Here is a 26,335-nt window from a genome sequence, read left to right as displayed (position 1 = left end):
GAGTCACAGCGGCTTCATTGTCAACGACTTCCTGTCCAGGACCAAGACCCCATTGGTTCCCCAGCCTCCCTACAGTTCTGACCTGGCTCCTGCTGACCTTTTTTTGTTTCTTCAGTTAAAAGGAGTCATGAAAGGAAAACATTGGTATACGATTGAAAGCATCCAGGTGCATGTTACATCAGCTCTAAAGGACATTCCAGAAAAGGCATTCCAGGATGCCTTCCAGGCATGGAAACACCACCTCAAGAAGTGTATAGATGCAAGAGGGTGCTATTTTGAAAATTTTTGGTTATTTGTACGAATATATTCAATAAATGAATTTTTATGAATTTGGTCGCATTACTTATGCAACACACCTTGTATCTGTGTGTGGAGGCTCTAATGAGAACAAAAATTGCCAGAACGCATTTGCCATCATCATACAAATGATCACCTGGCATTATTGTGTATGGTGCCATTGGGAGCACAACACAATCACCTCAATAGCTGATAATTTGGATATGAGATTTGTGACATGTTGAGTATTGCAGATAAACACTCTCTCTGATGTCTCTGTGGTGATATTTTTCAACAAAATAACACCAGACCTCATGTTGCCTGTGCCGTCGTGTCCTACATCGATATAGAGGGATTTTGCTATTGCCCAGGCCAGCACATTCTTCACATCTGTCACCCACTACAAACATCTGATCAAGGGTTGCCAAGAGACTGGTATGCCACCACTAATGTCCATGAACTCTGGCATGGCCTGGAATGACATATCAGTATATGTCATTCAAACTCAGTACAACTCAATGACCAGTGTGGTGAAAGCCATTGTTGCAGCCAAAGGTTTCAACTCTGTGTACTAAATTACAAGTATTACATACTACCGAATCACCAACATATTCATTTAGATGAAGATCTGTATGTGATACCTGCTTATCCACGGAACACCCCAGCTGACCACTAAATTTCAGTTGAACCAACATGTTGATAAATGGTAACTTGCTTTCCCATGCTACTTCCTTTGTAAACATGAAGTTTGCTTGTCTGGAATCATGTGGAGGAACAACTGATACAATTCATCCATTCATTGAGCCCAGATTCAAAAAAATATACGTTATCCTCATACAGGCAGCAAAAGAGTGGATGAGAGGAGTAGAGTTTAAAACTTGTTCTTCAACAATTTCACTAAGAACTTAGAAATACTTGGTGAAAATGGAGAGCCCATGTCTGTGACATTGGTCTTTTTGTACCCACTTTACAGAAAGTAAGTGGACATTCAAAAATGTGGGAAAAGTTTGGTAATGCCAGGGAAAAGTTTGGTAATGCCACACGTAAAGAGGAGATTAGGTTAGTGTTCAACATCCCATCGACAACAAGGTCATTAGAGACAGAACACAAGCTTGGATTAGGGAAGGATGGGGAAGGAAACTGGCCATGACCTTTCAAGGGAACTGTCCTGAAATTTGCTTGAAGCAATTCAGGGAAATCACAGAAAACCTAAATCAGGATGGCCAGATGTGGGTTTGAACCATCATGCTCCTGAATGTGAGTCCAGTGTTAACCAATGTGCCACCTCACTCGGTGCTATGTGTAAAGTGGTCAACTAAAAAAACCACTGCATCGGCTGTCATCATCTTTGTAAATAAGAATACTGTATCTAGACAAACCAAAATGTAATTCCTTTGATTGTACTAGAGAGTACCTTAGAGTTTCAGATACAATGGTTACACAGGGTGTTCAACAATTCATATTACAGGGGTGTTGGGGCTGTAGAGGGGACTTAGTAAGCAAAGTTTTGAAAAAAAAAAAAAACCACATCCAGAACTGTACTGTTTGCATACAAAATAAGTTTGAAGACCAGCTCTGTTTCAAATTCCTTGCTCTGTATGCACTCATCATCTGGCAGACATGGCAGGCAGTAATCTGCAGTTGTTTGCTGCCAATGCTGCTGTTTACGGGAATATATTAAAGCAATTGTGGGGCAGGCTGCTAGATTTGCTACCATTATGTTCAAGAAATATGCAAGTGTTATGGAGATTCTTTGGGATTTCAAATGGGAATCCCTGGAAGGAAGGCAACATTGATTTCGAGGCATACTATTGAGAAAATACAGAAAACTGGCATTTGAAACTGACAGCAGAAAAAGTCTACTGCTGCCAACACTCATTTCGTGTAACGGACATGAAGGTAAGATACAAGAAATTAGGGCTCATAAGGTGGCTTACAGACAGTCATTTTTCCTGTGCTCCATCTGTGAGTGGAACAACAAAGGAAACGACTAGTGGTGGTACAGGGTACCCTCCACTGCACACCGTAAGGTAACTTGTGGAGTATGTATGTAGATGTAGGTGTTGATACACACAAATTCAGAAGAGGGCACTATCATCAGTCCATGTTGTAATTATGATATTACACACCATTTCTCTCTGATTACAACAACTGTGAAAGACTGGTAACTTCAAAGCTAGGAGGGTTGACTGTGATGCTCCGTGGATGGGTTGCATTCTCATCTTTGTCATTTAGAAAAGAACTCAATCATGAGTACTCAAACCATTGCCCATCCCATGGGCTGCTGTAGACCACACAGTTCAGAGTTCATTGCTTTTGCTGTATGCATACCATGAAGTGGATGATTTGAAAGTGATACAATATTCAAACTTGGCTTCCAAACAGCACATTTCCAGAGCTGGGTTCCTCATCAAAACTTCATCTACTTTTCCCCTTCTACAGGCTCTAGAAGCTTGTGGTAGAAATTTTTAAATACTCTATAGAGACCAAGCTTAGGCAACAACAGCTTAGTAAGGCAAACATCAGGTCCCTCTTGTGTAATTGCTGTGTAAAGAATGACAATGGAATGGATGAAACTTCCTGGCAGATTAAAACTGTGTGCCCGACCGAGACTCGAACTCGGGACCTTTGTCGTTCGTGGGCAAGTGCTCTACCATCTGAGCTACCGAAGCACAACTCACGCCCGTTACTCACAGCTTTACTTCTGCCAGTATCTTGCTCGTCTCCTACCTTTCAAAAGCTGTGAGTACCGGGCGTAAGTCGTGCATCGGTAGCTCAGATGGTAGTGCACTTGCCCGCAAAAGGCAAAGGTCCTGAGTTCGAGTCTCGGTCGGGCACACAGTTTTAATCTGCCAGGAAGTTTCATATCAGCGTCCGCTCCACTGCAGAGTGGAAATTCTCATTCTGGAATGGAATGGATGCTTATCAATGTTCATCTGCAGAGTCAAGGAAAATAGTGACATTATCTTTATCTGCTGATAAAAATAACTAGTCTGTCATCATTGTGGAACAATTGGATCCTTTGCATCTTGGCTAATCTAATAATGGACTTCAGTATTGAAAACATTCCGAAAATAAGGTTCTTTGCTTGCATTATCTCACCTGCAGTGTCTTGCTGGAGGTATCTAACATATGGTGCTGTTGGAGGCTTCCTCAGTGTAATAAATGCTTGATCTGTTCACAAGGGTTGCATTCAATGGTGGTGTTCAAACTGCACAATACTTCCATGAGTCTGTTGCTTGTCATCTGAGATGCTACTGATGCACTGCTGTTGTTACTTGGTAATTCATGCACTTGCTTGCTAGAAAAGTGCATAAATTGGTGAGCCACATTGGCAATGTATCAGTAATACCTATAGATGCTTAGCAGATATCTCATGGACATTGTGAAGGTTTACATAACATCATCTGATGCAATGCCCACAAACCATCCAATCATTTAACATCTTGTTCCACTGGTAATTTTCATGACTGGTAGCTGTTGTGGATGTTCCCACTTTTATTCAGAGACAAAATGGCACTGTCATCCTAAAGTTGGTCAGAAAGATTGATTGCTGAGACTCAGAATCTGTTTTTGTAGCAATTCTGTGTCTTTGAGTGAGTAATTCATACTTGGGTACTTGTCATTATTTTGATTCAGGTGGAGTACATTTGGGCGATGTTTGTCATATTTACCCAGTCCCAGTGAAGCTGAGCTGAGAAAGCCAACAGTCACAGACATTCTAACAAGCCATTGGTAGCTCCTTCATGGAATATGTTGAATGCCCTACATCCAATTTGTTTTATCAATGTGTGGGGGTCTCAATTTTGATCTGGCCTCACAGAATTGAGAGAACAGAAAACTGGACATTTTCTCTGCAAATATAGCATTGGACGAATGTTCCCATCTCTCTGAGAAGTTATAAATCTGCACTAAGTGAATGACAGCCACGGTTTGAGAGTACCAAATGTATGCTATGCAAGAATAATTTATGGCAGACAACCTGCATGGTTTCTGGGCACCACACCTTATATAAATAGCACATTAAGTTCAAAAACTGAAAAGTCAGCAATACCAGCAGATAGCTTCATGAAAAGGTACATAATTGGCTTTGAAGATACTTTATAAATATCTCACACATCACCTTATTGGGATCCTGAGGTGAAATAAGCAGCAGAAATTGGCATATGAACAAATATATTTAATATGTACAGCAACCATAATCTAATAGAGACAGTTAGTGTAATCTAAATAGATCCTGGGGATAGATACTACAGATGGAACATTCACAAACAGCAAAAATTAAAATACTTAATGTCAGATGGGAGATGTATTTCTAGGGCTGTCCTGCATTCACCTTCTGCTCCACAATTTTGGCCCAGACAGGGAATGGGTTCTGGACTTCTTCCATTGGCAATTTTTTTGTATTTGCATAATCCCCCATCCAGTAGATGTCAGTCCATCTGTAATAAGCCATACCATCACTATATCAGAGGCATACAAGAATTGTGGCAGTCAGCCATCTTCTGGTGACCTGTAAAACCTTAAGTTTTCCTCAGGTGTAATGTGGCTTAAACAATGAATGTTCTACAACGATGCTGCCTGGGAAAATTTTGGCAACAATCCCAGAAGATATTACAGTTTTGCAAGTGGTTGGAAGATTTGCTTCCTTAAATGAAGCTCAGTCACTTCTTCTGACAGCATAAAGTAGAATAACATTCTTCTGTTTTCTTGCTTTGGTCTTCTCACTGCATTTGGAAGCTTTCAGTACCTTCTTAATATGATCTATTCTATAACTGTTGGAAGTGAGAGTGTTCTTTGGATAATTGAGTACTACCAGTGGATTTCTACCATCAGTCAGTTCTCAATATGTGTATGTGGACAATTTTATCAAAACTGAATGTCACTATCCACCATTCCATGGGTTTCCTTGGTGGCTTCAGACTGAAGTCCTCAGCAACCAGAGAGAGTCCAACTGGCGCACCAGATCAGTCCATCCAAAGCCTATCATCTTCATATCTGAGAGGGAAGGCCAAGGAATATTTGTAACAGAACAAGAATAGATCATTCTCTTTCCCGATAAGGGGGATGCTACTTCACAAAACTAAATGATGCATGTAGAAAGTGTCTGCTGTCTTCAGTTTACAAGTTAACTGACAGGGATAAACTATTGTACAGTTTAAAGGAGGTGACTAAACTTCTAAGTTCCTCTGTGATACCACAAGACCTCAAGAATTGGTTTAAATTATGATCACTGGCACCACTTCATCTATATACACAGTTTCCCGAAAGGTATACACATGATGAAGACATGCCAGGCTCACATTTGTAAGTGTTCACTAAATATCTCTTCTATTCGTTAGGTGTCTTTGTAGATCACTGTAACTGCCATGTTTGAAAATTAACACATTTTGCAGACATCTTAAGAATCACACAGCATTGTGAAAATAAAGGCAATTTTTTCATTCACAAATATGGTTGGTGGTAAATATGACATTCTTGCATCACATCCCTAGTATTAGTATACATACATATTTTAAATAACTATCCAACAGAATGTAAATAATTTAAGAGTAAAGGAGACCACTCATCAAATAGGAGAAGCATTGGGTTGTTGACAGGCACACATAAAAGAATGAAAACTTTGCTATCTTTTTGTCAATCCCTTTAATGAGATACTTGACTTTTTCAAGGTCCTGAGTTACAGAACACAGGCTACAGACCCAGCTAATCTGATCAGATTTATAGATAAGCGAATGCAGGCTTACTCTGTATTTACACAGATAAATTTTTCTTCAGAAACCAGCTGCGTAATACACTGAAGAGCCAAAGAAACTGGTACACCTGCCTAAAAATCATGTAGGACCCTTGCAATCATGCAGAAGTGTAGCAACACGATGTGGCATGGACTCAACTAATGCCTGAAGTAGTGCTGGAGGGAACTGATGCCATGAATCCTGCAGGACTGTCCATAAATCCCTAACAGTATGAGGGGGTGGAGATCTCTTCTTTACAACACGTTGCAAGGCATCCCAGATATGCTCAATAATGTTCATGTCTGGGGAGTTTGGTAACCAGCGGAAAGAGTTTAAACTCAGAAGAGTGTTCCTCAAGCTACTCTGTAGCAATTATGGATGTGTGGGGTGTTGCAATGTCCTGCTGGAATTGCCCAAGTCTGTCAGAATGCACAATGGATGTCAAGGATGCAGGTGATCAGATAGCATGCTTACATATGTGTCACCTGTCAGAGTCATATCTAGACGTATCAGGCATCTCATATCACTCTAAATGCACATGCCCTATACTATTACAGAGCCTCCATCAGCTTGAACAGTCCCCTGCTGACATGATGGGTCCATGGATTCATGAGGTTGTCTCCATACCCATACATATCCATCCACTCGATACAATTTGAAACAAGACACAAGACTCATCTGACCAGGCAACATGTTTCCAGTCATCAACAGTTCAGTGTTGGTGTCGACGGGCCCAGGTGAGGCGTAAAGCTTTGTGTCGTACTGTCATCAGCTCCAAAAGCCCATTTTGATGGTGTTTCATTGAACGGTTCACACGCTGACATTTGTTGATGGCCCAGCATTTAAATCTGCAGCAATTTGCAGAAGGGTTGCCTTCTGTCATGTTGACCGATTCTCTTCAGCTGTCATTGGTACTGTTCTCGCAGAATCTTTTTCTGACTACAGCAACGCCAGAGATTTGATGTTTTACCAGATTCCTGATATTCATGGTAGGCTCATGAAATTGTTGTAATGGAAAATCCCATCTCCACCCGTACCTTGGAGATGCTATGTCCCATTGCTCGTGCACCAACTATAACACCATGTTCAACCTCACTTAAATCTTGATAACCTGCCATTATATCAGCAGTAACCAACCTAACAACTGTGCCAGCCATTTGTAGTATTATATAGATGCTGCCAATCGCAGCGCTGTATTCTGCCTGTTTACACATTTCTCTATTTTGATATGCATACCTATACCAGTTTTTTGGCACTTCAGCAACATTTCAGCAAGTTTCTCAGTAGTCATCTTCTGCTAAAGTAATGACAATTAAGACAACTAAGAAATCTGTCAAAGTATCTCTCCAAAATGAAGATATTCCTTGGCTGATTTCTCAGGAAGAATTAATTAGGTTTATAGAGCCTTTTTACAGGCTCAGCTACATGATGGTTGTATGGCAATGGGTTTGTTATTCATCCTACTTGAAGATACACCATTTAGTCTACAATGAGAAAAATAAGTATCACTTCCAATCTCAACCTATGCACACTCTCTTTCCACCCATGTAGCATGGTCCAGTGGACCTATAAAATTTACAGTACCTCAAAGTCATGGGCACACCTTGCCATTGGTACCCCCTCCTCCTTTCATAATTTTCACAATGATTTTTCAGCATAGACCCTTCAGAGCTTTGTCTAAAATGTTACTATTCAGAAACAGTAGTGGAAGAAAATGATGTTTTATGTGAAGATCACCTTAGCCCCTCCTGAGTCTGACTCACTTTGGATGGAAAGTACCTTTATGATCTTATGAAACTACCACTTCAGAACATTTTAGATTAGCATCACTAGTTTATTACTTTATACACTGGAATGCACTTGGCTGCTTCAATATACCTCTGTCTGTACCCTCAGGATTCACATCCAAAATATTTTGAACTATATACATTCCAAGGGTCATGGGTGCACATACCTGGGGCCAAGGCGGGTTGCACCACCACCCCCCCCCCCTGCCCCACCAACTCTAATGGAAGAAATAATAGTGTAAGCCAGTGTTTTTTTCTTTCAAAAAACTGATTTAAAAAAGTTGAAATAGTCCATACCCACAGGTCTAGGTCTCCCTACCACCCCCCCCCCCCCCACACACACACAACTACCATATGGGAGCCCTTGCCCAGGGGGCACTAGATTAGGCATAGAGGAAGTATCTCATCTGTTCTGTTTCAACATGTGCTGTCCATGCTACATAACAGATAGTTATTTACTGCAGTGCTTCCCAAACTGTGGCTTGCATCCCACTAATGAGTCACAAGACCTATTCAGGTGAAATATCTTACCGACTGAAATTATGAAATCTTAGTTCAAGAGGGAAGTTTGATAATCTGAATAGTTATGTACAAAATCATTCTAAGCAAGAAACTATTGTGGCTTAATAATGTTCTCTGGGTGAAACAAGAACAGTGCAGGCACAGGACTCATCGGTAATTGCGATAATGCAACATTGCTTTCCTTCCACTTGCAACAATGTGGCTCATGACTGTGAAAACGTGCTTTGTTTGTTTGTTGGTATTGATAACCGAAAAGGGAGCAGCTCACACCATAGGAGAGGATATTATTTTACCAGTGGCCAAAATAATATCTGCTGCTTCATTTAGTGAAAAATACACAAGACTAATTGACGAAAAGTCCCTTTCAGACACAACAGCAAAGAGAAGTATTAATGAAATGTCAGAGTTTGTAAAACAGCCCATGATCACAGTTTTCAAGCAAAGTGACCACTTTCCACTTCAGCTTGATGAAAGCACAGATATAGCCACTGAGGCTATTCTTTTAGCTTTTGTTAGGTTTGAATTTGATGGGGGCATAAAAGAAGAAATGCCCTTTTGTGAATGTGTGCCAATGACAACAACAGGGGAAGAAATTTTCAAATGTCTTGATGTCTTTATGGTACAAAATGAAATAGAGTGGACAAAATGCGTTGCACTGATGACTAAAGGTGCCCATACTATATCTGGCATTTACTCAGATTTGATTGCCAAAGTTAGGGCAGTCGCCCTTCTGTTCAGTGGTCTCACTGTAGACTGCATCGAGAGGCCCTTGTCTGTCTGAAAGCCTACAGAAAATTATTAATTATGCAGTTAAAATCATAAATTTCATTAAATCTAGACCGAAAAATTCAAGACTGTTTGCACACTGTGAGATGAGATGGGCAATGGGCACAAAACACTTCTGCTGCACTGTGAAGTACGCTGGTTGTCAAGAGGGAATGTGCTATCAAGATTATTTGAGCTTCGAGATGAGCTGAGAATCTTCCTGTTGGAGCACGAAAGTTATGCAAAATCTGTGAGCAGTTTCTTGGACATGATGAAAACTGACTAATACGTCTTTCATATTTGGGTGACATTCAGTGCTCTTAACAGCCTCAATTTATCGCTGCAAGGGAAGGATGTCCACTAGTTCTATGTTCAAGTTGAAATAGAAGCAACTATTAAAAAACTTGAAATATGGTCAAGTAAAGTGAAAGACAGCTGTTTTGATGCATTCCCACTCCTCAGTGATTTCTTAGAAACATATGGAATCAAAGTTAACAAGGAAACAGCAGCTGCCATGAAGGAACATCTTGAAGCACTGGCCTCTAGTTTCAGGTACTTATTCCGAAATAATTTTACTAGTAATCACTTAGATCTGAAGTATTCCTCATTAAAAATGTATAATTTTCATGTTATTGTTTCTCACTCAATACAGAATTGTAACAATTACGTTCAACCACCTCAATTTTCAAAATGATAGTTAGGCCGTACCCACACAGCGAACTCAAAAAAATCTGATAGTTTCACATTAATCCCACTGATAGTTATTTGCTTATTCAAGAGTGTTAATTAATGTTGATTTCTTATTGTAGGTATTACTTTCCAAGAATTCCTGATGAACTGCCATGGATAAGAAATCCATTTTAAGAGGACAACCTTAAACAGTTAAAACTGTTGGCATCTGCAGAAGACTCACTGATAGAAATATCATGTGAGTCTTCTTTGAAAACTTTATTCAAGAATTTAGCCTAATCCCATTTTGGATCAAATTAAAGGGATAGTATCAAACACTTCGAAACATAGCTTTGAAGGAACTAATGGGATTCACAACTTTATTACTTACGTGAATGTGCTTTTTCTAGCTTGGTTTTAAAAAAAAGTATAGAAACAAACTTTGCTTGGAAAATGGTTTATGACTAAAACTAACAAGCTTCAATCCAGATATAGAAAGTGTCATTAACACCAAGACTAAACAATACTGCAAATCTTATTAAGTTCACCATTTAATCTGCATGAAATAAAATTCTTAAGGGCCAAAATATTGTTCCTTTTCTTTAAATATGGTCCCTTCATCATACTCAAAATTATTACTCAGCAAAGCATTTTTTCATACAATACTCAGTTCAGTTTCATATTAGACACAATTTTTATAATACCATTAACTACTGTGTAGTGACTTTAGTGGTAGAATATGCATATGTATATATTGGGTCACAAAAATGTTTCCAGAAAAATAGTTGGACGCATTACAAATAAGTTTGGGAACTACCGCTTTAGAGGATACAAGACCTCATTCTCTTGCTACAGATATGGTGGAAGGTTCTAGGTCTACATCGATACTCTGCAAGCCATTGTACGTTGCATGATGGAGGGTACCGTGAACCACTACTAGTCATTTCCTTTCCTATTCCACTCACAAATAGAGTGAGGGAAAAACGACTGCCTATATGCCTTTGTATGAGGCCTAATTTCTTGTCTCTTATCATTGTGATCCTTATGCGCAATGTATTTGGCAGCAGTAGAATTGTTACAGAACTCAGGTTCAAATGCCAGTTCTCTAAATTTTCTCAATAGTGTAAAGGTTGTAGCAGTTTGCTGGATACCAAGGTATGGCAAGATCCCGGGAATGAGCAGTTAGACAACGTTATCAAGGAACTTTGTCTGGGATGCACTAAATTGCAATGTGCTGCTCCCTGCAAAATACTATGACACTGTTGAGTCAGAAGGTTAGGAGTGATTTGGGGGAAGACTGGTCAATTGTAACAGACAGTAATCTGTGATCAGTGAAATCTTGCTGTGAAGCCACAAGTATTCTTCTGTGTAGTAAAAGGCACAGGGCAAAGTTGTACTGACCATTTTCATTCAGGGCATTATCTACTGACCTAATGATGTGTGGCTTTCTAGTCCAGTGAGAAATGTTTGTGGTGCATGTGGCATGCACTTTTCTGCACACTATATTTGAATAGTGAGTGTTTTATGTAGTTACAAGAGAGTAGCACAAGATTTAAAGGAGAACTAACATCTGTTCAGGTTGATGGTGGGATGAGAGTTGTACGAATTTTGAAATATTGTGAATTATCCACAGTTGTCTATCGTAGTCCAAAGTTATAAAAATTTTGTGTGTGTGTGTGTGGGTGGGGGGTGGGGGGGATTGATCGTGTGTGCGTGTTTGTGTGTATGTGTGTGTGTGTGCATGTTTGTGTGTGTGTGTGTGTGAGAGAGAGAGAGAGAGAGAGAGAGAGAAGGAAAGGCACCAGTGGAGAATCACAAATTTTAAGAAAATCAGTTCATTTATTTTAGTAGGAACTTTAAATGTTTCATGCTAGCAAACCCACATATTGGGTAGTTTAGAAGTATGAAATCATCACAAACTGTCATACATTAGTTTAAACAAAGACTGAGACTATTTTTAACTTGTCAAAGTCTTTTGAACAAGTTAATAAAGAAAGTCTACATGATGGTTGGTGGTGGCAGTATTATGGTATGGAGAAGAGTCACCTAGACTTTCTTTGTACTTCTGATTGTTACAAAAGATTCTATGAATCTGTGAACAACATTAATATTATTGTTTAACTCATTTATTCTTTAATGGTCAATGCCTCTCCAAACAAACATTTATTTCTCTACAGAGCAATTTCCAAAAAGCCTTTTACAGGAGCTAGTGGTGTAAGATCTGGCACATTTGCAAGAAATTCAATAATAGTTTTCTTTCGCACTACAGAGAAGCTGTTTAGTTTTTGCAGCCTGATTGGAAGATGGACTTGGTATCCTAAGGGCAGCTGATTCTTCTCAGTGTCAAATCAGAATAAAATAGAAAAAGCAGTCTTCTACACTTTTGTGTCAGGAATCTTAGTACATCTGGGTCCTCCTAATGCCATCTTGGTATGGTCTTCTGTGTAGTCATTGGAGGCTATAGCATACTTTGGATAAAACCGCTTGATTGGTAATTTCTTATTGTGACACGTAGTTCATACACTGTGTACAAGTGCTGTCAAAACAGAATATTACTGTCTCACATGACGAAAATTATTTTATGGAAGATACATGTCTGTGTGAGTAGGTTTTCTTTCTGGTTCATGTCTCAGAATATTATCAGGTCCTCTCTACTTGGAAAAAGAGAAACAGAAGGTAGATGTTCAGTTCAAATTCTGTAATAAGTTTGATACTTAAAGACATCTTGTTTTATAGTTGAATCATTCGTCTTGAAAGTCGTACCATATTCTTACATAACAAAAATTTCTCTAAACATGTTTCTGTGGATGTGGTGCAATCCTTAGTGTGATAACTTCAGTATCCTACATGTTGAAGTTTATAACTACAGCTAGTAGTAAAGGATCTATTAGATCTCTATTTACATCCCCATAGCCATAATTATCAAGATGAATGTATGCTGAAGTTCAACAATGAATTGTTTCAAAACATCAGATTTTCTTAGGTAGGAACTGGAGTGAACAATAAAATTACATCAAAACTCGTCAAAATGTTGTTGTCAGACCAATTATACTCTGTAAACTAAAGAGTGAGCAAGTGGCAGCACCTACAGGCTGTTTTTCAATTTTACATTGGCACTTCCACAAAGTGCCTTTCAAAAGGGTAGCCACATGGTGCTCAGACAGGTCTGGGAGTGTGTATTTTCGACTGAATGTGTTAGCAAGATACAGAATACAGAAAGTAGTAACTAGCATAACCAATACATGAAATGCACTTCAACAGAATCTACACATATCACTACACACTGCAGTGTCCTACTAGACAGAAAACTGATTCTTAGGTTTCCTGTACAGCAGTTGCAACATTCTTCTGGGAATGGCCATTTCATCCACCACAAGCACTGCTTGCTCTTCAGTTTACTGACAGACTGTAGTCCTACTTTTATTTTAGATATGCTATATGAAGAGATCATTGGGAGATATACAAAAACATGTTTGCAGAAAATGGGTGGGGGTGTAGGTGCCTGAATGCATTCAAGGCAGGGTAGAAAAGTACAATTGAGGTACTGGCAGAAGTTTGAGAGTAGGTTGTGAGTCATTTTGGAGTTGGTAAGAGCATTACCAACAAAAGGCAAAGCTTTGGGTTTGACTCTGAGTCTGCCACAGTTTTAACCTGCTTGTAAGTTTCAAAACAGCACACAGCCTACTGCAGAGCAAAAGTTTCATTATGGAGACAATAAGTAATTGACATGAGAGGGTAACTTGACAATATTGTTACTGATGTGTACAAAGCTTTTGATAGGTTAGATCACATGGTACTTCTAACAAAACTAATCAGGCTGTAGAAGGGTAGTAAGATGGCTGTTAGTGTATGTAGACCACAGAAAGTGATGGAGACTCCACATTAAATGTTGGGAGTCCACATCATAGGTATTGATGATGAGAGAGAGGTTTATTCACATGGCAATAAATGAGAGCCATTGTTATGCCTGATTTATTTCAATGATAGCGAGAATGAAGTAAAAACAGAAGACTTTTTAAACCTTAAGACTGTTTGCTGATGATGCAGCATTGTAGAAAGAAAGAAATACTTTGAAGCCATGAGGAAAATGAACTCCTCTTTCAGACTGCCTGGCAGCTTAGGATTTCTGTGCCATAGGCCACCCCGCCCTGCACCACACTACCATCATGACCACTGCCGCCACAAAGATTCAAGCCCAGTGGGGAAGGTTGTTCATAAACAGAAATGGAAGCCTATGGAGGTGTAGTCTTTGTCTCCTTCTGCATCACTTACAGCCTGCCCTCCCACGAATCCTCTGACTACACTACAGGCATAGTGTTTGGTAGGAGAAGGTCTGTTATTTCTGTTTTTGTTACAACTTTTACAACAGTAGTTGCTGCACTCTCCAACAGCAGTCACTTGTGATTGGCTGAAGTAGATTTCTAACAGTGCAGCTCATAAGATACATGTAGAATTGTTGTTGTGTTCACCTGTGTTTTGTGATATCAAAGAATTTTTTTATCAAAAGGTAACAATGGATTAATATTTATGTGTGTGTTTATAGATTTTTTCATGCATTTACCGATAATTTGTGTGGCATATTGAATTATTGCTATCCAACACAGCAAACTGAATTAGAGAATATGCCATGTTGTTCGGTTCCTGGGTGTCAATCAAGATACAAGTCAACTGCAACAGGTAGGCACTTTTTTTAGACCCCCAAAGACTACTAGTGATTTTGCTAAATGGGCTAAAATTATTCCAAGGAAGGATATTCAATTAACAAGTAAATCATATGCATATGACAAACATTTCACTGATGATTTGCTTGTTAAAATGGACTCATTTCTTACAGAAGGAAACCGGACTGAAGTACTGAGAACAAGATGAATTTAAAGCCATGGTCTGTGCCTCATATTTTTCCAAACTTGCCAAGCTATTTATCAACTCACTTGAAAGTAGGCTTATCTCCTCCACAGAGAATAGTAGAAAAAGCAGTCTGATTATGCACCAATAACTTCAACAATTTTTTGCAATATCTAGTGCTTCCAATGTAGCAGATAATGAAGATGATGCCAGAAAAATTATCAACTGTCTCAAATGGAAAGTCAAAAATCTTAAGCGAATGCTAGTGAGAATGTAGAATCAGCTATTGAAAGAGAGGGAGAGAGCACTTTTGTTAGAAAATACAGTGTCTAATATTATACAATCCATGTCCTGTGTATGCAGTATGTTGAATTTTCTGAGTAAAAATACAGATGTTATTCACATACAATATGCTTAAGAAGTGAAAAACAATCCCAAATGGTATTCGACATAGTGATGAGTTTATTCTGAAAAGCTTGCTTCTCAAAATTAAATCAACTAAAGCCTATAGGCACTGTCGAAAGCATGACTTACTTCCTCTTCCTTCTGAAGATCATTTGAGAGAGCTCTGCAAGGGATTTAAATGCTCATATGGTGTCAACATGCATGCCACAAATGCTACCAGAGAAGTATTTAAAACCTAACAGGACAAAAATAAACATTTAGGCATTGTAATTTTCAATGAAGTTACATTAAGGGAAGACATTTGGTTTCATTTCTCCTCACCCAAAATGGATGGTTTTGTAGACTTGGTGATTTAACTCCAGAGAAAAAAGAATACTTTGGAGAACCATACTTTGGTATTCATGTTTAATCCTCTCCTTTATAGCTGGATCCAACTGGTTGTCATTTCTGTGAGCAAAAATGCCATGTTTGGTAAATCCTCACTAGAAAATTGATACAGATAATCATACAGTTCGAACAAGCTGGAGCAAGAGTGATAGATTTCACAAGTTATGGAAGTCAATCAAATAAAAAGACTTCCATTAATCTAAGAATTACTGGCAAACCAGGAAATGTTAAATGTAGTATCCAAAATCCAGTTAATTAGGACAGAAAACTTAAGGCCATTTCAGAGTATGTACACATATTAAACTGTATAAGGAACTATTTTCATGACAAAGATTGGTTGCTGTACAAAAATCAAGAAACAGATTTTAATTTCTATTCTCTCAACTCCCATGAATTTTCAGACCTCAGAGCTTGTCCAAAATTGACTTCTTCCCATATTGACCCTAAGTCTTTCCAAAGAATGAATCTGAAGCTGGTTTTTTAATTATTCAGCAATTCAACAGCAAATGCAATTAAAATTTTCCGCAAAACTAATCCCATGAATTTTAGTGGCAGTGAAAACATGGAATTATTCATGAGGGATAGGAATAATGTATCAGATGCACAGAATTCTACAATACCAAATAATTCACTCTACAAAGATTCCCCTTCACACAAAATATTAACTGACTTTTATAAAACATTTTCTGAGAAAGCAACACATGATCCTCAGACAGAACCATGCTAAAGAGTACATTGGAAGTTTCTCAGTATTTATGACCCAAAGGTTTTAAGTACATAATGACAGGAAAATTCAACCAAGATCCTCTGGAATATCATTTTGGAATTTTGAGGTCTATAGGTTGAGACGACGATCCATCAACTGTAGATTTTTTGCTATTACATATGTTACAGTGTGTGTATGCTCCCATTAAGATGTCTATAACTGCATCTGGGAACTGTGAATCAAATTCAGAACCATCTCTTACATCATTTGTTAGTCAGATGTCTTTATGTGATAAAGAAACGGAGGTATGAAGCAAATGCATTAACTTATATGCTGAGGACAAAATTAAGGACAAAATGGTGAAAGCAGATAGGGAAACAATCTTCATATTCCGTACATAAATTACATTCCAAAACAATGTTAAGGTCATCATATAGCAGGTTGCATCATCCAAAAGCTTAATAAACAGAACAGCTGTGTGAAGTGGTCTCCAGCCCTTGTGAGCGAAATGCCATATGACACAACAGCTGCAACCTTCACTGCCATAAAAGACTTCTGCTCGATAAAAGGTCTTTCTTAGTAGACTTACCCATCTGAAAGCATTTTAAACATTTGTTTACAGGTTGAAGTAGTTCTTGAAAAGAAACCGTCTTCCATCTATAATCTATTGGCTGATGTATTTTATGAGTGTTTAGACACTACTGATGAAATTATTTTAGGAATAGGTGATTTAGGATGTTGTGTTGAGTCTAATTTTGACATTGCCAGTAAATTAATTTTTCATTTCATGAAGTGCTGTTTCTTCTTTCAGATGAAAGAAATCAGCAAAGAGCTGTTGTCAACAAAGTCATCACACAAGCTTCCCAAAATTACAACTAACAGCTATAAATTACATCGGTGAGTTTATATTATCTTTTATCCCCTATGTTTTAGTCTGTATTATTGTGCCCCTATAGATATTTTTTCGCATTTTAAGCTGTATTTTGATCCTTGTCAGTATATTTTATTTGCTTATTATACGTGACCCAATGCTTCATTATTGCCTTAAAGGATGTCAACATCTTACATTTTCAATGCAGATGGCACAGTACACTTATGTTGTTTTAATCTTATAAAATACAGTGTTTTAATTGTGTGAGAAACAACTAGCACATATATTGCAACGTTCTTCCCCAGTGCTAAGTGAAGGCTCGCAGAAACTTGGTGAGTGCCTACACTTCCTCTTCCAGATGCTGTGCTATAGGTCATAAGGCAACCGAGTGAGTGTCATGTGGAGGCAGAAACCCTCCCCAATTTCCAGCTCCTTATAAAACCAACTCTCCCACAGGTATGCTTGAGCTGTACATCTCAGCTGCTGGAGCAACAGTTGGTACCAACTGCACTGGCAGCACTGGACTGTCCAGCTATGATTAAGATTTGCCATTGGACCCATTGATGGAGATCCCAATAGCACTCTCTCCACTACTTCATCAAGCCAGCCACAGACATGGCCATTTTCAGTCATATGTTCTTATTAAAGGGAAGAGTTGTTTTGTATACATGTCCACATATCCAGATGGCTTGATTATCAATACAGATCCAGTAATGGACACACTCAAGAGCTATAGTAATACCACTGTCCAACAGCACCCCAGGGAGCACACGTACTGTGTGACATAGGCACGTCCACTGGTGTATAGTTGCCTATAAATATACCAATTCAAAGCAAGCATAGCATTTCATTGTGGCATATTGTGACATGACAGACTCGAAAGACATCGAAGGTGGCTTGTTTTGGTTTGAGCACATGGCTGCTCATCTGCAGGCTGCTCTGACATTTGACAGGGGCTTGATGGGCACGGTGCCTGAGTGTAGCGATGGCGGTAGGAGCCAGGTGCTCCTGGCTGTTTCACCAGCATTCAAGTGTGATGTACACAAGCAGCATTGCAGTATGTGTTGAAAATTATAATCAAACATCATGTACACCACAGACTGTAAGTTTTCAGTGTTTAATTGCTAGTTTTGTTTAACTGATTAGATTTTTTCACAGTTTTGCTAGTCTTAGTTAACAATGAAGGCATTGTTAACTAAGACTACATATGGTTGTCATTATGTGAAAGTTGCTTTCATTTTTATTAATACTGCAACTGAACATTTCATCCAAAATTTTATTATAACATATAATTTTAATCAGCCTCTGAATTGCAAGACCGAGTACTGGAGGATGAATGTGTTAGAAAATGTAGAATTCATACAATTTTCAAAAACTGCTGTCAAATTGAAAGTTATTAAGACAGAGCTGAGCATACCTAAGTGAGTTTAATACCACTAGTAAATGACAGGTACCCTAGATGTTGCACACTAATAACTGTTTACCACAACAGTCGTCAATCTTATCTGTATACAGCTTACCTTTAGGTTGAAGTTTGTCATATATACAGTTTGAACCATACTCAATATGCAAAATGTTTAGTCAAAATCCATGACATTCAAGATATAATGTTCCACTGTTGTCTCACACAGTGGTCAGCAAATGATGGCCAGAGCTTACAGTTATAGAGGATTGACAGCACTTTCTAGCCAGCAACTCAGGATTTCGTGGTTTACAAAAACCATACCCAGCCAAGATTGACTGATTACCATGATGCACTTATCTTTTATCACAACCCAGGACACACGTGTAACTTATCAAATGCCTGATGCTATGAGTGCAGTGAAGATTCCCCACCCCCTCTTGTCAATGAAATTGGAAACAGGAATGTAATTGGAAGAACATCATCAATTCAGGGGGCATAATACTATCACATGAATGAGTTTTAATGGGGCGTGGTGATAAGTTTCCAGAAAATAAGTTTGTAATGGAACCAGCAGATACATAACAGGAAATACAGTATAGTTTCATCCATAACATTGACTCAGACCTGGAGAACTGTACAAAGTGAAGAGTCAGGCTGCAGTACTTACACAATGCAGTGATGTGCTGTGTGTGTTTTTGTTAACCCAATGAATAGCTGTAGTTCAGTATTATTTATATGACCATCTACCAACCAGTTCCTCAACTATACAGTGCATGGCTATATTTTCTACTTCCAATGTTTGTAGAACAAGAAAAGTAAGAACAATTAGGCCCTAGAGTTTAACATCCCATCAGCAATGCTGTCATGCGAGAGAGGGTACATACAACCTCAGGCCTGAGGATTTGGGACAAAGTGGGAAAGAAACTGGCCACTTCCTTTTCTAAGGAACCAATCCAGATTTTGCATAAAGTGATTTAGGGAAATCACAAAAAGTGTAAATGTGGATGGCCAGACAGGATTTAGAACAACTGTCTTCTCAAATGTGAGTCCAGCACCTTAATTGCTGTGCTACCTTGCCTGACAATGGAAAGATCTACCCTCAATACTTAGCACACTGCTGTGCTGATAGAGAATGCTCCTAAGTTGATAATGACCAAACTCTGAGAGCTGTTTGCTGTCTAATGAGAAAACTTTCTAGCTTAAAGCAGCTGAGCAATAAGGAACTTAACAATAGTCATAGTTACTGAATTATGCATTAAAAGGTATCTTCTTAATCTAAAACAAGAGGAACACTTACAGTTAAAACATCTCCATCTTTCATCCAAAGGAACTCTGCTGTGGAATTGTCATCTGTATTGCAGAGAAGTCTAACTGTTTGAGATCTGGTGAACTCAAATAAACTTGGACTAATGTAAACTTTGATAGGATTTACTATACCAAGGTGTGTTTTTCCATAGCCCCTGCCACCTAGAAAAAAATTGAAATATACATGTATATGAAAGGATCAAAGAGAAAGCAGTTAATGTAATTCAAAGTAAACTAAACAGCACAGGCATGTCTTATAAATGCATCAGATGAGTGACTATGCAATAGAACAAGAGTGAGCACAGCTAAAGACTTTTACAGTGCCTAAGATCCTGCCAAAACAGACCTATACAAGTCTCCAATTCTTGTAAAACTATTAAGGGGGTGGCAAGAATTCATATACACTGACATAACTAACTATATACACTTGGAAAAAAAGACAAATTGGATTATTAAACATTCCAATTTTGCACATTTTCAGGTATATTTATTCTTCTTTGCCCACAAAACACTTTTAGTGCTCTCTTTTATTACTGGAAAACAATTTTTTCAGTGTTCCCAAAATTTGCATAAGAGTGTGCAGAAATTAAAAAAAAAAAATAATACAAAGGGTTTCAATGGTATAAATGCTTGTTAGAAATTGGATGGTTACATGACATGGAGGAAAGGAATTACAGATCACATGCAAGCAGCTACTGCATACACTAATGAGGACTTTGTTGAGATTTATCAACAAATGACTGAAGAAAATTGTGCTGCAAATTAATTCAGAATAGAAGAAGAAGAAGAAGAAGAAGAAGAAGAAGAAGAAGAGAAGAAAATGATGATGATAATAGGCTCTAGTGTGCTTGAGACAGGCATATTTAGCACTGTTACTAAAATGCATTGGCAAGTGTGGTTGGCTAAGAAAAACTTAAAAATTTTCCAGTAGAGTTCTTAATACAAATGTTGATTTAAAGTGTCTGCATCAATGCAGTCAGGTAATCTGAATGCTGCGGAACAGCCAGTCAGTATTTACATTTCATTGTCTTCCCAAAATTTACACTGATGTTTTGACTGTATATTATTATATTTACCTTTTGTATCATCCAAATTTTGGCTTTTAAGCCATTGTCAAGTACAACGCTAAAAATTGTTAGACCATTTTTAAGTCATGTGTCGTTTAGAAAGTATTGCACAACTATGACTCAACGCCATCAAAAACATTTAGCATTGATGATGATTGACCACTGTTTGAAACTACACACATCAAAAAAGTTTTACATCAGCTCAGTTCCGAGAGTTCTGGTACCTGTACAGAAAATTGAAATAGAGATCAACATAAAAGATCATTTCTGCCCTTTTCATTGCTCATGAAAATCACACATTGCATGTTGTACCACGATACAGCTAGACCTTCAAGGAACTGATTGGCTGTCGCATCCCCTCCATCTAATAGGTGCTGCTCATGCATGGTTCTTTACATCTTTGGGTGGGTTTAGTGACATCTCTGAACAGTCAAACAGACTGTGTCTGTGATACAATATCCACAGTAAACGTCTATCTTCTGGAGTTCTGGGAACCGGGATGATGCAAAACTTTTTTTGATGTGTGTAGATTGAAATAAATTTGTTGTTGTTGTGGTCTTCAGTCCTGAGACTGGTTTGATGCAGCTCTCCATGCTACTCTATCCTGTGCAAGCTTCTTCATCTCCCAGTATCTACTGCAACCTACATCCTTCTGAATCTGCTTAGTGTATTCATCTCTTGGTCTCCCTCTACGATTTTTACCCTCCACGCTGCCCTCCAATGCTAAATTTGTGATCCCTTGATGCCTCAAAACATGTCCTACCAACCGATCCCTTCTTCTAGTCAAGTTGTGCCACAAACTTCTCTTCTCCCCAATCCTATTCAATACCTCCTCATTAGTTACGTGATCTACCCACCTTATCTTCAGCATTCTTCTGTAGCACCACATTTCGAAAGCTTCTATTCTCTTCTTGTCCAAACTGGTTATCGTCCATGTTTCACTTCCATACATGGCTACACTCCATACAAATACTTTCAGAAACGACTTCCTGACACTTAAATCTATACTCGATGTTAACAAATTTCTCTTCTTCAGAAACGATTTCCTTGCCATTGCCAGTCTACATTTTATATCCTCTCTACTTCGACCATCATCAGTTATTTTACTCCCTAAATAGCAAAACTCCTTTACTACTTTAAGTGTCTCATTTCCTAATCTAATCCCCTCAGCATCACCCGATTTAATTTGACTACATTCCATTATCCTCGTTTTGCTTTTGTTGATGTTCATCTTATATCCTCCTTTCAAGACACTGTCCATTCCGTTCAACTGCTCTTCCAAGTCCTTTGCTGTCTCTGACAGAATTACAATGTCATCGGCGAACCTCAAAGTTTTTACTTCTTCTCCATGAATTTTAATACCTACTCCGAATTTTTCTTTTGTTTCCTTTACTGCTTGCTCAATATACAGATTGAATAACATCGGGGAGAGGCTACAACCCTGTCTCACTCCTTTCCCAACCACTGCTTCCCTTTCATGCCCCTCGACTCTTATAACTGCCATCTGGTTTCTGTACAAATTGTAAATAGCCTTTCGCTCCCTGTATTTTACCCCTGCTACCTTCAGAATTTGAAAGAGAGTATTCCAGTTAACGTTGTCAAAAGCTTTCTCTAAGTCTACAAATGCTAGAAACGTAGGTTTGCCTTTTCTTAATCTTTCTTCTAAGATAAGTCGTAAGGTTAGTATTGCCTCACGTGTTCCAACATTTCTACGGAATCCAAACTGATCTTCCCCGAGGTCCGCTTCTACCAGTTTTTCCATTCGTCTGTAAAGAATTCGTGTTAGTATTTTGCAGCTGTGACTTATTAAACTGATAGTTTGGTAATTTTCACATCTGTCAACACCTGCTTTCTTTGGTATTGGAATTATTATATTCTTCTTGAAGTCTGTGGGTATTTCGCCAGTCTCATACATCTTGCTCACCAGACGGTAGAGTTTTGTCATGACTGGCTCTCCCAAGGCCATCAGTAGTTCTAATGGAATGTTGTCTACTCCCGGGGCCTTGTTTCGACTCAGGTCTTTCAGTGCTCTGTCAAACTCTTCACGCAGTATCTTATCTCCCATTTCATCTTCAATGCGAAAAACTTGGTGTCAGCTATATTAGCTGTAGATGTTCTACTTGTTGATGACATGTGAAAATCTGTGCCAAATCAGGACTCAAACTCAAATTTTCTTCTCATCATGAGGTTGCACTATCATGAAGCTATCTACACATGCCTCCCGAACTGAACCAAACTTCCGTATGTCACACTGTCTACATCCATGTACCACAATCTCCTACATTCATCACTGAATGTTTGCAGCTTAATTCTGTATTCCCAAATTAGTGAGACTAAGACTATGAGGAATTGAGACATATGGGAATTATCACCTAGTGCCAGCCTCGACATGTAATAATTTCACTGATGATGATTGACAGCCATTCAAAATAATATCCAAATAAACTTACTGAGTATGAATAACTGGCGTCAGCTATATTATAGGTAGGTGCAGACGTCCTACCTGTTGGTGACGTGTTAAAAGTTTTGCCGGATCCAGGGTTGGTCTAAGAGGCATGCACAGATAGGCTAATGGTAAGGTGACTGCTCACTGTAAGTGAGAAATCTGGGACTGAGTCCCAGTCTGGCACAAATTTTCTCATGTTACCCACAGGCAGAACATCTCAACCTAATACAGATGATGCCAAGTTATTCACAGTCAGTGAATTTATTTCGGTCTTCCTAAATGCTCTGTGATTGTGTGCTGCGATTAGTGCTTTTGAGCACCTTGTACTTTCAATTTCTGTGACTTTTTTTTAATAGTACCAACTGCAGCACTCTCTGAGAGACTCCAGGGCTATTTTTTTTTTTTATTTCTCTTCACTACATTTTGTCTCTATCATAATTTTAGTGATACAGGTTTTGCTGCCTACAGCATCATAAGCTGTAGTTTGATTAGTTGCTAATGTTTGCTTTTATTTTATTAGTTAGTATAACTGCTTTGGTTAACACATTTTTCATAAATTTATATAATTTTAAATACACTCCTGGAAATTGAAATAAGAACACCGCGAATTCATTGTCCCAGGAAGGGGAAACTTTATTGACACATTCCTGGGGTCAGATACATCACATGATCACACTGACAGAACCACAGGCACATAGACACAGGCAACAGAGCATGCACAATGTCGGCACTAGTACAGTGTATATCCACCTTTCGCAGCAATGCAGGCTGCTATTCTCCTATGGAGACGATCGTAGAGATGCTGGATGTAGTCCTGTGGAACGGCTTGCCATGCCATTTCCACCTGGCGCCTCAGTTGGACCAGCGTTCGTGCTGGACGTGCAGACCGCGTGAGACGACGCTTCATCCAGTCCCAAACATGCTCAATGGGGGACAGATCCGGAGATCTTGCTGGCCAGGGTAGTTGACTTACACCTTCTAGAGCACGTTGGGTGGCACAGGATACATGCGGACGTGCATTGTCCTGTTGGAACAGCAAGTTCCCTTGCCGGTCTAGGAATGGTAGAACGATGGGTTCGATGACGGTTTGGATGTACCGTGCACTATTCAGTGTCCCCTCGACGATCACCAGTGGTGTACGGCCAGTGTAGGAGATCGCTCCCCACACCATGATGCCGGGTGTTGGCCCTGTGTGCCTCGGTCGTATGCAGTCCTGATTGTGGCGCTCACCTGCACGGCGCCAAACACGCATACGACCATCATTGGCACCAAGGCAGAAGCGACTCTCATCGCTGAAGACGACACGTCTCCATTCGTCCCTCCATTCACGCCTGTCGCGACACCACTGGAGGCGGGCTGCACGATGTTGGGGCGTGAGCGGAAGACCGCCTAACGGTGTGCGGGACCGTAGCCCAGCTTCATGGAGACGGTTGCGAATGGTCCTCGCTGATACCCCAGGAGCAACAGTGTCCCTAATTTGCTGGGAAGTGGCGGTGCGGTCCCCTACGGCTCTGCGTAGGATCCTACGGTCTTGGCATGCATCCGTGCGTCGCTGCGGTCCGGTCCCAGGTCGACGGGCACGTGCACCTCCCGCCGACCACTGGCGACAACATCGATGTACTGTGGAGACCTCACGCCCCACGTGTTGAGCAATTCGGCGGTACGTCCACCCGGCCTCCCGCATGCCCACTATACGCCCTCGCTCAAAGTCCGTCAACTGCACATACGGTTCACGTCCACGCTGTCACGGCATGCTACCAGTGTTAAAGACTGCGATGGAGCTCCGTATGCCATGGCAAACTGGCTGACACTGATGGCGGCGGTGCACAAATGCTGCGCAGCTAGCGCCATTCGACGGCCAACACCGCGGTTCCTGGTGTGTCCGCTGTGCCGTGCGTGTGATCATTGCTTGTACAGCCCTCTCGCAGTGTCCGGAGCAAGTATGGTGGGTCTGACACACCGGTGTCAATGTGTTCTTTTTTCCATTTCCAGGAGTGTAGTTGGAAATTTACACTTTAAGACAAAAAAAATGTTGCACAACAAAGGAGTTATCTGAATGGGACAGAAATTTGTAGATATGATGTTCATGTTCCAACAAACAAATGATTACAATCTCAGAAAAATTGGATGATTTATTCAAGAGAAATAGCTTCACAAATTGAGCAAATCGATAATGTGCTGGTTGACCTCTGGCCATTATACAAACAGTTATTTGGCTTGGGAATGATTGGTAGAGTTGTAGATGTCCTTATGATGGATATCATGCAAACTTCTATCCAATTGGCATGTTACATCATCAAGGCCGTAAGCTGGTTGGAGGGCTCTGCCCATAATGTTCTCAATGGAGGAGGGATTTGGTGACCCTGCTGGCCAAGATAGGGTTTGACAAGCACAAAAACATGCATTAGAAACTCCTGCCATGTCCATGCAGGCATTATCTTGCTGAAATATAAGCGCAGGATGGTTTGCCACGAAGAGCAACAAAATGCGCTGTAGAATACTGTTGGTGTACCACTGTTCTGTGAGAGTGCCATGGATGATAACCAAATGGGTTCTGCTGCAAAATGAAATGGCACCCCAGACCATCACTCCTTGTTGTTGGTTGCTATTTGGTTTGAGTTCAGAATATGTCATACAATGTTTTTCCAAATGTAATGACTGATACTGATGGCAGTTTTTTGGATTAGCTATGCTGCGTTTTTGTACATGGGTATGACATTTCAATATATTCATTTCATTACAAATCACAAGGAAAAGTTCCCTATTTGAGGGAACTTTAGTAAATTATACATGAGAGCAGCACTAATTCAGTTGCAAATACTGCATAGAATCTGCCAAGGATTTCATCGAGCCTAGGATATTTGCTGATTTATAGTGATTACAAATCTCTTTCAGCACTAGAAGAACTACTCATTTTGTCACAAATCTTTGTAGCAGGGGAAAATTATGTGGGTGTGCTGGAACGTAATGCCTCAGAATTTTTGATGTAACAACCCTTAATGATTTGTAAATAAAACAAATACTATTAACATTCTGTGTCTTTATTCTCCAGGTGTAGATATTGATTTCGCAATATAGTCACCCCGGCAACTAACATATTTCTCACAATGAGAGACCAGTTCATTGATACTGTCACTTTGTGAG

General features: G+C 39.5%; 1 protein-coding gene across 1 annotated transcript in view; it reads right to left on the bottom strand.

Moving 5' to 3' along the window:
* LOC126248535 (hemicentin-1-like) overlaps window positions 1–26,335 on the bottom strand; it is an 838,517-nt gene that overhangs the window by 549,743 nt on the left and 262,439 nt on the right. Inside the window, exon 12 of the mRNA XM_049949594.1 lies at window positions 19,671–19,840. Within this exon, the coding sequence (XP_049805551.1) occupies window positions 19,671–19,840 (170 nt within the window). The remainder of the gene's footprint in view (window positions 1–19,670; window positions 19,841–26,335) is intronic.

The sequence above is a fragment of the Schistocerca nitens genome, chromosome 3 (assembly GCF_023898315.1).
Source record: "Schistocerca nitens isolate TAMUIC-IGC-003100 chromosome 3, iqSchNite1.1, whole genome shotgun sequence".
Classification (NCBI taxonomy): Eukaryota; Metazoa; Arthropoda; class Insecta; order Orthoptera; family Acrididae; genus Schistocerca; species Schistocerca nitens.
Note: the sequence above shows the minus strand (reverse complement) of the source record. Positions and strands in the feature narration are given on the sequence as shown.